Here is a 16,739-nt window from a genome sequence, read left to right on the forward strand (position 1 = left end):
CATGGTATTATGTTTCAACATAGATCTTATGTCCACACTCCACTTCAATTGAATGCTTTCAGTGATGCTGACTGGGCTGGAGACCTTAATGACATAAAGTTCACCACTGGATTTGTCATTCTATTCCATGATTCTCCAATTTCATGGTGCAATAAGAAACAATCTGCTGTTTCTAAGTCCTCTACAGAAGTTGAATATCGTAATATGGCTAATACAATAACCGAAATAGTTTGGCTCTCTCATTTGTTTAAGTATGCTCTTGCTCTACAGAAGACTGGGACTAGGAGTGTGATCACCGGTAAAAGAAAGAGAAGGAGAGGAGTTGCTCTTAGAGAGGTTGCTCTAGAGAGAACTTAGATCATCTTAGAGATGTTTTGATGAATGAATTGGTTTGTTTTATGATACTTGTTGTAGCCTCTATATATAGGCTACCAAGCAACACTATTTGGTCTTAAACAACTCATAATGGGTTAGGTTTTAGTGTTAACTTATAAAATACTGATAAGTAAATTAACACGCAAAGGATCATAAATACAAAAGAAGATCATATCATGAAATATCACACAAGAACATGTATATAAGCATATTAGGAGTTCCTTAGAGGATCAACAAACCTGATGAGGCCATTGATCCCAAACTCAAGTCTTCTGCACTGCTCACTAACCAAAACTCTCTATGGGACAAGTATGTGTGTTGATGATGATAGTAAGAGTGCAGGGACCTGGTTTATATATGATTCATTTGAGGTTTGGCTCCCTCCCATAAAGGAAACCATTCAATGTTGAATCACATAATTTTAGTTGTACAACATTATCACTTGGTTTGGTTTCCAAGTTTTTATCAGATTTCTTGCATTATCCATTTTGACACACAATGAATAAGCAATCTGCAATTAAGTCACAAGATTTCCATTGCTTATTCTGAAAATAGATTGACAAGTTGTTGATTGCTTGATTGGACTAAATGATAATGTCCATTCTAATCTTACATTCTCCCACTTGGACATATCATGAAGTTCATTCAACAAGAATGCCAAGATGACCAGATATAGCAATAAGTTCTTTAGTGCACATTTTGAAATCAAGTGCTCAATAATCTGATTCAAAATTCTGTCAATTTGCAATTGTAACATAGAGCTATGAAAGAGCTTCAAGTTCAACAGAATTGAAGACTTGCATAACTACTGATGGAATAATCACAAACTACATGAATTACCAACAATGATGTACCTGTAATTGCATTAGAGTTCCAGAATGTATCAATATAGTTTCTAATGCTGTGGTCCACAAGAAACACAATTGTCTTTAATAAATCTGCAGTCTGGATGTGTTTCTTAATATCTGTAAAAATAGGATACTTTATGTTGTTTTGACAACCTCAACAACAATTTTACAAATAGCTATTTCATATGTTGCATATCACATATATTCATTCAACATATCACTCAAATGAACAATCCAATGACAATTCAAATGAGTATAGTAAAGCTGCAGCAATGCAAAACACAATCAGAGACTGAATTTGAAATTTATTCTTGAATAAATTGGACATCATAACCTTGACTGATGAAGCCCAAGGCTTCATTTACAAGTAGGAATGTTCAAAATCGAAACATACCAGAAAGCAACAAAACAAAACCTAATACAAGCTCCCACTGTTTTTAACAATCAAAATTTGCTAAAACTCCAATGCTCTTAATGTGTTTCTGAAAAGCAACAATTGGCAAGGCTTTGGTGAAGGGGTCTGCTAGCTGAGATAGAGTGCCAACATTTGCAACCTCTAGCTCTCTGTGTTTCACTCTTTCCCTCACACTATAATACTTCAAGTCAATGTGTTTGGAGTTTGTAGACCTCTTGTTATTTTTGGTGAAATACACAGCAGCTGTATTATCACAAAAAAATTTTAATGGTCCAGAAATAATGGAGTCAACAACTTTGGTCTGCAAGAGAAAATTCTTTAACCAAAGTCCTTGACACACTCCTTCATAAATGGCAATGAATTCAGCCTGCATGGTTGATGTTGCTGTAATGGTTTGCTTCACACTCTTCCAAGCCACTGCTCCACCAGCAAGTACAAAAACATAGCCTGAAGTAGATTTCTTTGAAGATGGAAAATTCCCAGCAAAGTCAGAATCTGTGTATCCTGCAACTTCTAGATTTTCAACTCTTCTATAAACAAGCATGTGATTTTTGGTCTTTTGTAGGTATCTCAGAACTTTCTTACCAGCTATCCAGTGAGCATTCCCTGGATTTGATTGAAATCTTGCTAGCATACCAACTGCAAAAGCAAGGTCAGGCCTGGTGCACACTTGTGCATACATCAGGCTGCCAACAAGCCTAGAGTAAGGCTTGTTCTTCATCTCTTCTCTTTCTAATTCAGTCATTGGAGTTTCCAGTTTAGTGAGCTTGTCACCTTTTGCCATTGGTACATCATTTCCAGAACAGTTTTGCATCTCAAATCTCCTCAAAATTTTGGTGATATAGCTATGTTGATGTTAACGTTAGTGACCGAGGGGTCTCTAGTTAGCTATAAATAAAGAAAGAGAGAGAGAGAGATTGACACAAGATGTATAGTGGTTCGCCTCTGCATGAGCGGGAGACTACGTCCACTTGAAAGCTATACTAGTGTGTCGAGCCTTGCGGCCTATAGTGTGTCGAGCCTTGCGGCCTAACAAGATTACAAGAGATGTAATGAATGTGTCATGTTGTGGGAGGGGGGCATTCCTTTTATAGATGAAGGAATGCCCTTTCTCTACTTGTTCTTCGATGTGGGACAAGTACCCACATAATTCTAGTCTAGAAAGCCTAGAAGCATGTAGAAAGCCATGTTGTGGCGGCATCTTTGCAAGGGCGGGAAGGTGGCTTCCCGGTGGCGGATTTGCGACTTCCGGATACCGCCGCGTAGCTTGAACATAGGGCTACACGATGCATGTCTCGGTTGGGCCTTGCCATGTCTCGTGGATGTCCCAAAGTAGGAGTTACTTATGCTTGGTGATGTAGAGAACTAGCCTTGCTAGTGGAGGTGTCTACAGTTGAAATAAACCAAGTAGATGTTTCTTTCTATCCCTCTTTATTTCTATTCCCAGTACATAAGAAGCTTCACCAAGATCTTTCATGTCAAAATTCATTGACAGAAACTTCTTGGTCTCATTCAACAGGGCCAAATTGCTGCTTGCCAGCAATATGTCATCAACATACAACACAAGAAAAATAAATTGGCTCCCACTGACTTTCATGTACACACACTCATCAACCATATTTTCAACAAAACCAAATGAGCTGATGACAGAGTCAAACTTTAAGTACCACTGCCTTGAAGCTTGTTTTAATCCATAAATGGACTTATTCAATTTGCACACTAGATGTTCAGTTCCAGTTGCAATAAAACCCTCAGGCTGCTTCATGTAAATCTCCTCCTCCAAGTCACCATTTAGAAAAGCAGTCTTGACATCAATTTGGTGCAGCTCCATGTCAAAATGGGCAACAAGGGCCATAATCAGTCTAAAGGCATCCTTGGTGGACACAGGTGAAAAAGTCTCATTAAAGTCAACTCCCTCCTTCTGTGTGAAGCCCTTGGCAACTAATCTTGCCTTGTATCTCTCAACTGTACCATCTGCGCATCTCTTGGTTTTGAATACCCACTTGCAGCCAATTGCCTTGTGCTTTCCGGTAGGTTCAACTAGCTCCCACACATTATTTTCACTCATTGATTTCAGTTCAGCCTCCATTGCTTCTTCCCATCTCTGTGCATTCTCACTTTCTGTAGCTTGTTTATAACTCAGTGGATCATCATCTTCCCCAAAATCTGTTTCAGCTTCTTGCAAGTAAACAACAAAGTCATTTGTGTTTATTGCACTCTTTCTTTCTCTTTCAGATCTTCTTAGTTGCTGTGGTTGTGCAGCAAGCTGAGGTTGAATCTCTGCTTGAGCTTGAGGTAATGGATCAACTTGGGGTTCACGTTCAGGCTCAACACTTTGTTCTTGCAGATTGTCATTTTCAGAATTCAAGTTGTCTCCTTGCAAAACAGGTTCAGTTATAGTTGGGGCTGGTAATTTTGTTAAGGGTAGAATGGTGTCTGGTATGCTATTTGGTGTGCTTTGTGTCTCATCATCATTCGAAACTTCTTCACATTCAAAAGAGTATTCTTCTGCAGATTTGTTATCAAGCATCTCATCATAGAAAATGGCTCTATTAGTTTCAATAATCCTGGTGCTATGTGAAGGGCAATAAACCTTAAAGCCCTTGGACTTTTCAGGGTATCCAATAAAGAAACCACTTACTGTTCTGCTGTCAAGTTTCCCCAGCTGCGGATTATACACCTTGGCTTCTGTTTTACAACCCCACACATGTAGGTGATGAAAACTTGGTTTTCTGCTGCACCAAAGCTCAAATGGGGTGCTGGTTATGGCTTTGCTTGGTGTTCTATTTGTGAGATAGTTGGCTGTTTTCAATGCTTCACCCCACAAATATTTTGGAAGACCAGAAGCGCTCATCATGCTTCTAATCATATTTTGGTAGGTTCTATTCCTTCTTTCAGCCACTCCATTTTGTTGGGGTGTGCCAGGTGTGGTATACTGGGCTGTAATCCCATTCTCTTGCAAATACTTTGCAAAAGGTCCCATATGCTGCCCAGATTTATCATACTTGCCAAAATATTCTCCCCCTCTATCAGATCTTACTATCTTAATCACCTTATCCAACTGCTTCTCAACCTCTGCTCTAAAAATCTTAAACTTTTCTAGGGACTGGAGTTTGTCACTCATGAGGTACACATAGCAGTATCTACTGAAATCATCTATAAATGTTATGAAATATTTATTTCCACAGATAGTTTGATCTCTGAATGGTCCATTAATGTCTGTATGAATGACTTCTAACAAATTTGAGCTTCTAGTGGAGGTTTTCTTTCTGTTTGAAGTCAATTTTCCCTTTACACATTCAACACACGTTTGAAAATCAGTGTAATCTAACTGAGGCAAAAGGTTTTGTTTTTCCAAAATTTTCATTCTTTCAACAGAAACATGGCCAAGTCTCTTGTGCCATAGAAAAGAAGAGTTTTCAGAAAATTTTCTTTTGATTCCAATTGTTTTGTCAACATTTTCAGTAGACTCTAAGAGTAAGACAGATTTATTTGAAGGATAAGAGCAACACAATTGAATGTAATCACCAATAAGAGAACAAGAGCCAATATAATTGGAATGTAGAGAGATTTTTATTTCAGATTCACTGAGCCAAAAACAATAACCAGTTCTTAACAAAAGACTAACTGAAATAAGATTCCTTTTCAATGAAGGAATATAGAAAACATTATTCAAAATCAAAAACTGTCCTGATTCTAATTCTAGACGAACTACTCCCACTGCTTTCACAGTGACTTTCTGACCATTCCCAACGCAGACACACTGCTCACTCCTTTTTGGTTCCCTCCACTTTAGAAACCCCTGCAAGGAATTTGAAACGTGTATTGGTGAACCACTATCAAGCCACCAAGAATTTGGTGAAACATTTATTAGATTAATTTCAATATATAAGACTATGAGTTTACCTCTCTTCTTAAGCCAGTCCCTATACTTAGAGCATTCCCTCTTCATGTGACCCTCTTTCTTACAAAAATAGCATTTAAAGACACTGCCCTTTTTAGGTTTGAAAGCCACAATTGGTTTGGTGCCTGAGGTACTAGGTTTAGATAGATCACTAGTGGTAGCAGCCTTCTTCCCTTTAAATCTCCATACCTTACCCTTGTTCTTCCCTACAAGGTTCACAGCCACCTCCTTCCTGTGAAACTCTTCCTCCTGGACACATATAGCAATAAGCTCATTCAAGGACCACTTGTCCTTTTGAGTGTGGTAAGCAGTTTTCAGTTGGCTAAATTTTGGTGTCAGGGAGTTTAGTGCCATGTGTACTATGAACTGGTCATCAATTGAGATATTCAAATCCCTCAGTTTTGTGGCAGTCTCTATCATCTTCATGATGTGCTCCCTCACTCCTGTGGAATCACTATACTGCATAGTGAGCAAGGAATCCAAAAGCTGACCAGTTTCAGCTTTCTCACTTTCCTGATACATCTCAGAGATGTTGTTCAGGTATTCTCTGGATGTGCCTTCATCTGGGACACTTCCTCTCACAGTCTCACTTATGGTCCTCTTGACAATGAGCTTAGTCATTCTATTAGCTCTTATCCATTCCTGTGCTTTAACCTTGTCAAGGTCTGTGGTACTGTCAGTAATGGGCTCAGGTTCATCCTCAGTTAAACACACATCAATATTCAGCAAGCCAAGGTAGATCTCAATATCTGCCTTCCACTTCTTAAAATTTGAACCAGTCAAGGGTTCAATGGTAGCTAGGCTAATGCCTGATGTTCCCAAAGCTGATAAGAAAATAAAAGAAACTTTGCTAAGTCTTTCTGTTTTGCTTAAGACCTATACAATTATGTCAAAAGCAATCAAAAACAAGCAATTCTCAAAAACAATCAATTTCAGCAGACACACACTTCATATCAAGTCCCATATTTATCAATGTCATGTAATACCTTTAGTGGCAAAATAACACAACATTCCTTATTTTCTGTATCACAAAACCAAAACAGATGGAAATGCTTTTTGCTTAGATCAGTCAGCACCTTTAATGGCAAGAAGAAAAGACCTAGGCAACCTGATGCACTTAAATCTATTTTGTGATGTGCTGTTTACACAAATTAAGAACACAGAAAGTTTAAACCTTATTTGTAAGATACAGTTGTGCACTAAGATGTATAAACATAATTATTCCTGGTTTTTGTATCCACAAGGTCAATGAAAATCCCAGAGATAGATTGCTTTGTGCAATATGTACCCCTGAAACCTTTATTGACTCAAAACCAGTTGTTGGTTTTCCGTATATTCATCAAGATTTTGATGAACTACCAACTGTACCTGTGATGAACATATATATATTTATACACAAACCGGATGCATTTATGCAAGTTTGGAGACTTAATCTTTATACATGCATCACATGATGATCACCACAAGCAATAAATCAATCAACAGTATTGATCAATTCATAGAATTTTCATAGTTCATGAGACATGAACGAAACATCAGTTTGAATTAAATACATAATTCTGTAATCAAGCACAATTTTATAATCTACTTAGTCCACAAGTGCTATAATTATGATCAAAGTACTGTAAATTGATAAAAGATAAAAGTTTTATGGGCAATTCGAAAACTGACCCGATCGCTATCCCGCGCTGCATAAAACATGTTAGCGGAAGCAAATAGTATGTAGCAGCATATAATCGTAATAATCTGATCCCAGAAAACATACCAATTCAACACAAATAGAGAGTAATCGAAAAACCCCTTTTCTGGGACATGTAAGAACCCTAAGCCCCAAAATTTCCCAGCAAAAGATGACCGTCAGCTTTTAATCCGCAATATTAGAGAGAAGTTATTCTCTCAGCTGTTTTAATCTTTTGGACTTGTTGGCCCCGTGTCTTGTGTGATGGTGCTTGAGTAAAATAGGCCTTGATAAAAAGGTCTAGGCCCCAGTAGTTCCCTCATTTATTCACTTAATTTTCTGGAAATGAAAATCCTAGAAAACATGCAAGCGTAAACTCACCAGAGAAACCATATTTGATTTAAGCCTTTGTGTGTGAGGCTCTGATACCACATGTTAACTTATAAAATACTGATAAGTAAATTAACACGCAAAGGATCATAAATACAAAAGAAGATCATATCATGAAATATCACACAAGAACATGTATATAAGCATATTAGGAGTTCCTTAGAGGATCAACAAACCTGATAAGGCCATTGATCCCAAACTCAAGTCTTCTGCACTGCTCACTAACCAAAACTCTCTATGGGACAAGTATGTGTGTTGATGATGATAGTGAGAGTGCAGGGACCTGGTTTATATATGATTCATTTGAGGTTTGGCTCCCTCCCATAAAGGAAACCATTCAATGTTGAATCACATAATTTTAGTTGTACAACATTATCACTTGGTTTGGTTTCCAAGTTTTTATCAGATTTCTTGCATTATCCATTTTGACACACAATGAATAAGCAATCTGCAATTAAGTCACAAGATTTCCATTGCTTATTCTGAAAATAGATTGACAAGTTGTTGATTGCTTGATTGGACTAAATGATAATGTCCATTCTAATCTTACATTTAGCACTTAAACATTAATGGAATGTTAGGTTTGAATACTTAAACACTTAATGGAATTTGTTAGGTTTAAGTCATTTTCTGCTCCCTTATCCTTCAATTTTTATCTCCACTAAGAACTCAGATTCAACCTTCGATTTCTTCATATGAAATGATCCACTATGAATGTAGATTATTGTGGTAAAATTTCAGAATTTATTTCCATGTGGTTGGGCCGGAAATGCTGCTGGACCTCTTACAGGTCCAGTTTTCCAGTTTTGCTTCTGCAGAACATTAGATTGATTGTTTGAAGGCCTTCCACTCAAAACTAGCTCTGAAACTCTTCATAAGAAATGATCCTTGGGCTGTCTAAAATGGATCTGCAGAGTTTCAGCTCATTTCGAGTTCATTTGATCAGGCGGCTGCTCCTTCTGTTTAGCTCGGTTTCTCCTAGCCGAACTAGGAAAATGTGCTAAAGTTGACTTTTCATGCTTCCATGCTTCCATAGTAGGCTTTATTTAGCCTCTAAATATATATTTCGAACTTTTCGACAATATATAGCTTGAGCCACTGAGTCACTGACATTGGCTCAATTTCTCCAAGACGTGCCTTGTCAAGCCAAAATGCTCATTTTGGGCCCAAACAATTAGATTAATTAATTAGTTTCTCCTAATTACCGTCTAATTAATTACTAGTTAGTTGTTCTTTGTCAATGGCCTACAGGTCAGACACGTGTTACTTTTCTGTTAAGTATCTAGCTACTATATAAGCTTCTGCTCATGTACTCAGACTTGTCCAGATTAATACTAGCATTTTCTTCTTCGTTTTTACATTTTTGTATCTAGAACATTCAATAATTACAAATCAAAATGCTTTTTTTTTTTTTGCCACAAAGGAGGAATGCTCAGCAAGCTAGGTAAAGAGTTTAGCTAACTGCCTCCAATTCTCAAAAGTCAATAAAGGAGCTGATCGAGGCAAGTATCGCAACAAACTATTATCAAGAAACTCAGTGACTGCTCTTAAGTTCAAATGTGGTCAAGGTGTGTAACTGTGTGTGTATGTGTGTCTATATATATATATATATAGAATTATTCTCAGGTGCGGACGTTCGTACCGAATTTTCGGTACGGATTTCCTGTTTTCGACCACTTTCCGGATACATTTTTACATCTTAACCATTCAATTTTTAGGCCCTAATGTATAGATCACCTCTACAAAATTTCAGCCAATTTAGTGATCGTTAAGCCATCCAAAACTGCATTTTACACGAACGGACCGAATCTGTCTAACCGGAACCGTTCGTATTTATAATGGTAAATTGCAGTTTTGGATGCCTTAACGATCACCAAATTGGCTGAAATTTCGCAGAGGTGATCTATACACTAGGACCTAAAAACTGAACGGTTAAGATGTAAAAATATGGCCGGAAAGTGGTCAAAAACAGGAAATCCGTACCGTCCGCTCGGTACGGACGTCCGCACCTGAGACGGACTGTATATATATATATATATATATTGGTACAGAATAGCAACTAATATCAAGCGGGTCACGTAAAAAATCAGCCAAAATAAAGTGCCTGCCCTAAAATGGGACTTATAATAATAACCATAAAGAAGCAAACTATCTTAATGTTCATCTATAACTCAATTAACTACTAACCGCAATCTCAGTCAAGAATATCAGAAAGGATTAAATTTTGCATCATATACTGATCTCAACACCAAGTAAATTTCTAACCGTTTAAGGTTCAAAAGATAAATTAAACAAAGTACTTTATTTGATCAAGAAATAAGCTAAGATCAACACTGTTAGAAGTAATGAGTGAACTTGACCCTATGTGGCCAGGTTGATAATTCTATGACAAAAGCACAGTACATCCTGTTGGATGGCATCAACAAAATTATAATCATCCATAAATATCAAAGGAATTCGAACAATCAGCAAGAGAAAAATGTATTAGATACTTAACACATAACATTATATAGAAAGTTAAAAATAGCTAACAAGGTAAAAAAACTGAAAGTCGATAATGCTGGTAGAGAAGCTACCCTTTAAGTTTGAGCATCAACCTCTTTATCGTCCACATCAGTTGCAGCAACATTTGGCTATACACCTTGGCGGCTTGGCCATCTTCAGTAAGGGGATGAACTTGCTCATCCTCTGGTAATGGTTCCTCCACATTGTCATGCTTCAAAGCATCTGGTGTGGCACCTCATATAGTCTAACTTGCAGCTTAGATGGATCTTCACCAGTACATATATTCTTATCTCTATCAATTTCATACACAAGTCTACTGGCCTGGTTCAGATTAATCTGTGATGAAAATCCTAGGGATAATTATATCCATTTCCAGCCAAAACCACATGGTTGAAGTGATCACGAGGATGCATGAACCCTTGAAGCATAACCCAACTTCATATATATCAGCACCGCCCAACAGAGCTTGTGCAAGTCCATTGTGGCGAAGACGGTGGCCTTGTCTTCATTTGCAAGTCGGCGAATGACTGGATCATATCATCAGTTTTGGTTCTTGAACTTTTCGACTCTACGCTGATTCTTTGGGGTGATTCGTTCTAACAGTTCGGTCATAGGTGTCCAGTGCACCGCAGATGAGAAGATCCTCCGGCTGACTGTGAATGAGAGCTTGGACAAGATCAAGAACAGGATCTGATCCACCATTTTCAATTGTACCATTTGAACATGGCGAGGGATGTTCACATTGGATCGGTTCATAACTTCATATTGTAAATACTAAATACCTGTCACGGCGAGCCCTCTCCTTTTCAGCCTCAATACTCCTCGTCGTGGCGGTGAGCTAGGGAGCTGCCTCTGCTGCTGGAACCTCCATTTCAGGCCGATTTGGGACGCGGTGGTGGTTTGCCTTCGACGACGCAGAAGGTGGAGTCGTCATCAGCGTTTCCAGGTAACGACGGCGTCGGAGGACCTGGCCGGGTTGCTGAAGGCCGGTGCGGGTCCAGTCGACGATCCGGGCCAGATTCTAGGAGCGGGAGAAGGAGGCGAAGGATTTGACTTCAATATTATATTATGCAGCTTTTCTTTATCTTATCAGACTCGATGTCGGTGGTCCCACTCGGAACCTCGGCTGATCGGAACAGGCTAACACTCCCGTATAACAATGCTGCTGCTTCAGCATTCTTTCCTCATTCCTAATTAGGAGATAAATATTGGTAATACTGAATCATGTAAGTGATCCAGTTCACTATTGCTTCTAAGTTAGGGTTTTCGTTATAGCTGATGGAGTTCATTGTTTGATCAGATTAAAATGAAGAACGAAATGCGGAACATTATACACATGCACAAGAAAGAAGGAGCTTACATGATCGATAAAATACTGAACAATATTATAAAAAAAAATAATAATAAAACAAAAATAATTAGGTCGAGTTCTCCAACCTAATCCTTTTGGAACTTATCCTATACATCTTTTCCATGTTCCGCAAGCAGAGAATCATGCATTTTATTTGTTTTTATTTCACATTTGATATTTGTCCAAATTGTTTTGTCTGTAGATTAATCAAACTAGCTACTAAGAGGACTACATAGGGAAGTGAAACTTTCATGTAGATTTGACTGCATCCTTGATTTTTATCACCAAACAGTACGAGCGAGGAACACAAAATAATTTATTCATATTCAGTGAGTGAACACTACTGCTTCTACCAGACATTCGTAGAGTACGTAAAAGCTTCCGATCAAGATGAAGGTCAATACTACAGCTTCAGATATCACCCAAGGCGGCATTTGAACTTAATTCTTTGATCATACACGCAGTTGATCATGACCAAAAGAACTTGCAAAACCTATATATGTAGCAACAATGAGTGATCATGTAATGCTCAAAATGCAATAGTACTAGATCCATTCACAAACTTTCTTAGTCTCTCAGATACCCTTGCAGCTACTGTGGTTGGTGCAGACTCGCCAATCTAATCGATCATAATGAAGAAAAAAAAATGTATATTAATAGCTCGAGTTACACTGTAGAAGTTTACGAATCAAGCTACACAATTTACTAGCTTACCTTAGAATGTATTATGTGTAAAATGGCATCTTCAACAACTGAGAAACTGGCATTAACAATGTCAGCTCCCTCCTCATTAAGCACGCGAATCGACTCTCTAAACATGAATTGACAATCCAACCTAGTTATCAGAACAACATGTAGAGCTGAACCCAATTCACGAATCTCGATCTGTGGTGATTTTAACCCTCCATCAGTAAGTCCACCAACAAAGCCTGCATTTTTATTTTTAATGATCTTAGCTACTCTCATTAGGCTGTCTTTCTTCTCTCTCATTTTCTCCAAGTTGATCTGCAACTTCTTGATGTAATTCACGGCTTTGTCTAGTTCATCCGGCAGCGATGCTACTTCCTGCAATATATCAAGGGATCTAATCAGCAAAGTAATTAAGCGCATTTAGCTTTACATTATGCACATACACACATTGCCAGATTCAGAAGGGTCAAAGTGTTCCTAAAAATGCCTTAAAGAGCTAGATTGTACGCGGGTCAAGAATAACATGAGGCATAAGAATGAGCCTCATAGCTAGTCTTACACTACATGCCCTCCGCCACATGTAGTCACTAGCTAGCTAGAATTAGTTAACTGAGAGAGAGAGAGAGAGAGAGAGACTGTCACGCCCCGAATTTTGAATAATCAATTCAAATCCGAAACATGAATAATAACAATTACAATTAACGTCCTGAATTTTTTTCTCACAAACAACCACACTTCACACCTCTCAATATTACAATAAATCAAATCCTCAAGTTATTTATTACAACACACTCTCACCAAATCAAATTGTAAGGCTCAATGAGCTTAACTCACCTCACTATTACAAATGCTGTAAAACTATAACAAATACTCTAACCCGCTCGATCACCGCCCTGATTCTCCTGACCTGCAGGATTACCCGCTACACCGTTTGAATAGTGTACCGGGATTGCAACAATACAAACCCGGTAAGCTTTTTGCAAAGCTCGTATGAGTAAATGAAAGGATTGCACGATTTAAAGTAACACAATCAACTCAAGCACATTTTAATTTTGTTTTGCATAAGAATTGAAGTGTACAACGTCACTTCAAGCATCAATCAACTCACATCTCAACATGACTACTCAAAAATAAACAACTTCTCACTCAATATATACTCACAGGCTTATGATTTATTCATATAAATCATCCCATGCAGTATATTATACTTACAGGCTTATGATTAATTATATTAATCACCCCATTCAGTATATCATACTTACAGGCTTATGATTAATTATATTAATCACCCCATTCAGTATGTCATATCATACCCAAGGGCATATGATAACTCGTTTATCCCCCAAGCAGTATGATGGCAGACAGACTAGAGCTCTAACTGTATCGTAGTGTGTCACCTGGGCCAAGGTTCACACTTACGAATGACTGCATTTCTCAATTCACTCGACTCCTCATTTAACTCATCTCAACGACTCAACTATCGCACTATACTCAATTACTCTTTATCATCCTCAACTCAACATAAGATAAGCCTCAACTCACTTAACTCCTCATTTAATTCTCCTCAACGACTCAACTATCGCACTTTACTCAAATACTCTTTATCATAGACAACACAACATCTAAGATAAATCACATATTCCAAATGGTAATGCTCAAAATATAACTCAGTAAATCACATCAATACTTCACTCGATGTCACACCATCCAATATATATTCCACGTAAATATATATATACGTAGTCACCCACACAAGAGTGACCACTAATACCAACTATAGTTCACATGCAATAAAATCTAGAAATTCATTTTTATAGTTTAAATACATTTTACTTACCTATGGACCGTAGTCGATCAAGTCCATATAATTTAAAACAAATATTTATTTTCATAAAATAATTTCCACAATTTCCCAATTAAATAAAATCACCGAATTTCGGTTCATGAATGAACCATGTGCGATTTACTCACCTCGATATTCCCGCTGCGTCTTCAATTCAACACAATACACACCGAAACCGCTCACCCAAGGAAGACCGTCAATCACCTAATCAAACATGACCTTAACTTAGCCAACAACTCAAAAACATACTCAAACGACAATCCAACGGTCGGATCGAAATTAAATGATGATCCAACGGTCGGATCCTCACGGATCGCCTTTAGGATCACCCTCCAAAAATCATCACGAAGATCCAACGGTCGGATCTTCCTGAATCGTCCTTACTAACATCTTCACAAATTTATACGAAAATCCGACGGACGGATTCTCACGAATCGCCTCCCTAATCACTGTTTTGCATTTATACGAAGATCCAACGGTCGGATCTTCGCCCATGACCACACAAAGCCACTGGGACAGTCATAAGATCATCATATCAAAACTACAAGTCCATCTGACGGTCCTAACTTCACATATCACAAATCTAACGATCGAAATCGATCTAAACTTAAAAATTCATAACTTAATCATACGATATCCAAAAAATTGCGTATAATATATCAAAATGATCGTATTGAAATATAGAATCTGAAAATGTACAGAAACCATATTTTTGATCCCCGGAGGTGGCCGGAAAGGGCCGCCGGAGTTAGTGGCAGAGCCGCCGCCGACCACCACCAATGGTGTCGGGGCCGGGCTGCTCTTCTTCCTCTCATCATGCTTAACAACTTTCATAACTACCATGTAAGCTGAAAATGACCGGAAGTGGTTGAAATTACCTAAAACAGTCGAGGTGGCCGGAATTTTTTTCCAGAAACCGGTGAGAATTTGCAGAAACCGGCGAAGCTCCGATCAACGTAAAAATGTCCTCCTTTCGCTTCGATTCCTTCAGGAGACTTGTTCAGAACTTAAAGACGAACTCACTGGTTCAAGAATCACTCAAAACTAAGCTCTATAGCTCGAGATATCTTGATCGAAAGTTTCGGTGGCCGGAAAAATTCCAGAATCCGGCAGGTGCTCCGATCTACGTAAAAACTTCCACAAATCGCTTCGATTCCTTCTGGATATTTGTTCAGAAACTCAAGGCTATCCTTTCAGGTCAAGAATCACAAGAATTGGTGGTCTATAGCTTGAGGTATCCGGGTCGAAAGCTCGGTTTCGATTTTTGATCGGGTCTGGCTTCCAACCGCCACCACGCACAGCGCCACCGTGAAGGGACACTTTTGAGAGCTTCTGGAGGTTGAGGTGAGCTCAAGGATGAAGTTTGGTGAGGATTGGTGGCCGGAAACACGAGGAGGATGAGTTAGTTCGGTTTCGGGTGCAACCGGGTTCGAGCTGGTTTGCCGGACCTTGAGGTCGTGCCGGAGGAAAAGACGACGTCCAGTAGGTAGAGCAGCCTCAGGAGAAGCCAAAGGGAGTGGTCCGACGTCTGGAGGTGGTTGATGGAGGAAGAACAAGGCTGGAGAACTATTGCTCTGTTTTTCGGAGTGAAACAGAGTGAGTGAGAGAGAGATGATAGTCTGTTTGCTAGCTCTCGTCAATCATGCATAATCATGAAAGAGACAAGGCTCCGATCTTTACTGCCTAAAACCAGAAAGTTGTCTGCCACCATTTTTCTTTTATTAAAAGTATAGGTCGGTTATTACAGAGACCCTCGAACTTTGATGGGGTAGAAGAGACTTGAGCTTGGAGAATAGGGCTTTCATTTGTTCCCTTCTGTTTTTCTCTATGGTTTTGCGGTCAGTTCTAGATGTACTGTACTGCCTATTCATCATTTGATTATCTGATCGATAAAGCTGCTGTACCAATTAACTTGCAGTAACAGGAATCACAATTCCAGCTGCAAATGAAAATACCATACTTGATGGCGTGGTGATATATATATAGCACAATTCATATATATAGGATGATAAGGTGTTAGTGGTAAGAAAGCTGCATATCTGACGGCCCGATTTTGTCGTGTTGTGGTAAGAAAGCGAAAGGTGAAAGCTGAAAACAAAAGCGAATATTATGTATGATTAGATGCTGCTCTTCTAATGCAGATTTCACAGGAAGCTGGCCCCTACGCGCCCGCCACAGTCTTTTGACCATCAATTTTCCACAAATGAGAACACACGCAAGCCTGACAGTGTATGTTTCGGCTCTCACAAGCCCTCGTGAATTTAGAAAATTTTCTTCTTGAGCAGATGTTGAGAAGAACATAACCCCAAATGGTTCTCCTAGTGCAATTTCCTTACCTTAGATTTTATTAGACAATATGTCAAACGCCTTGCTCTCTTCTATTTTTGACCCTTCTTATACTCTAGCAAACACCTTGCCTCTACCCTTAGAAAAAACTCATAGATATTAAAATAAATGCATATTCAAGCGAGACTGCTTGCTTAATCTGAAAACCCTAGATTTGTTTACAGATATCAGTCAATAATAGTGTTAAGTAATGATTGTTTATTCACCATGTTTTTGAAGCCAAGGGTTTGGTTTGGTATTTCCTTAGAAATAGATGAAAAAACGATCGTTTAGATGAAAAACAAAGTTTGCGCACTTTCATTATGGTCTATAGCTTCATATGCACTAGACCATAATGAAAGTGCGCAAACTTTGTTTTTCATCTAAACGATCGTTTTTTCATCTAAACCTAAGA

At 38.5% G+C, this 16,739-nt stretch overlaps 2 protein-coding genes, 1 long non-coding RNA gene and 1 pseudogene across 3 annotated transcripts; all 4 read right to left on the reverse strand.

The window, feature by feature from the left end:
- Positions 1-1,660: 1,660 nt before the first annotated feature.
- LOC133731364 (secreted RxLR effector protein 161-like) lies at positions 1,661-2,422 on the reverse strand. The gene has a single exon (XM_062158755.1). It carries the CDS (start codon positions 2,420-2,422, stop codon positions 1,661-1,663), a length of 762 nt encoding a protein of 253 aa, XP_062014739.1.
- Positions 2,423-10,078: 7,656 nt separating this feature from the next.
- LOC133731365 (eukaryotic translation initiation factor 3 subunit D-like) lies at positions 10,079-11,292 on the reverse strand (annotated as a pseudogene).
- Positions 11,293-11,697: 405 nt separating this feature from the next.
- LOC133729598 (transcription factor bHLH162-like) lies at positions 11,698-15,945 on the reverse strand. The gene is made up of 3 exons (XM_062157160.1): positions 15,751-15,945; positions 12,181-12,531; positions 11,698-12,085 (listed from the first exon to the last, which is right to left on the reverse strand). The coding sequence occupies exons 1-3, from the start codon at positions 15,871-15,873 to the stop codon at positions 11,996-11,998; spliced, it is 564 nt and encodes a 187-aa protein (XP_062013144.1). The 5' UTR covers positions 15,874-15,945; the 3' UTR covers positions 11,698-11,995.
- LOC133729599 (uncharacterized) lies at positions 12,791-15,738 on the reverse strand. The gene is made up of 3 exons (XR_009856425.1): positions 14,878-15,738; positions 14,128-14,203; positions 12,791-13,078 (listed from the first exon to the last, which is right to left on the reverse strand). It is a non-coding gene; the product is annotated as an uncharacterized LOC133729599 (long non-coding RNA).
- Positions 15,946-16,739: the final 794 nt, after the last annotated feature.

Source organism: Rosa rugosa, chromosome 2 (assembly GCF_958449725.1).
Source record: "Rosa rugosa chromosome 2, drRosRugo1.1, whole genome shotgun sequence".
Taxonomy (NCBI): domain Eukaryota; kingdom Viridiplantae; phylum Streptophyta; class Magnoliopsida; order Rosales; family Rosaceae; genus Rosa; species Rosa rugosa.

Coding starts and splice junctions, on each gene's coding strand:
- LOC133729598 (XM_062157160.1), bottom strand. CDS start 15,873: ATGATGAATAGGCAGTACAGTACATCTAGAACTGACCGCAAAACCATA. Junction 12,532..15,750: donor TACCCCATCAAAGTTCGAGG/GTCTCTGTAATA, acceptor GATATATTGCAG/GAAGTAGCATCGCTGCCGGA. Junction 12,086..12,180: donor TACACATAATACATTCTAAG/GTAAGCTAGTAA, acceptor ATGATCGATTAG/ATTGGCGAGTCTGCACCAAC.
- LOC133731364 (XM_062158755.1), bottom strand. CDS start 2,422: ATGGCAAAAGGTGACAAGCTCACTAAACTGGAAACTCCAATGACTGAA.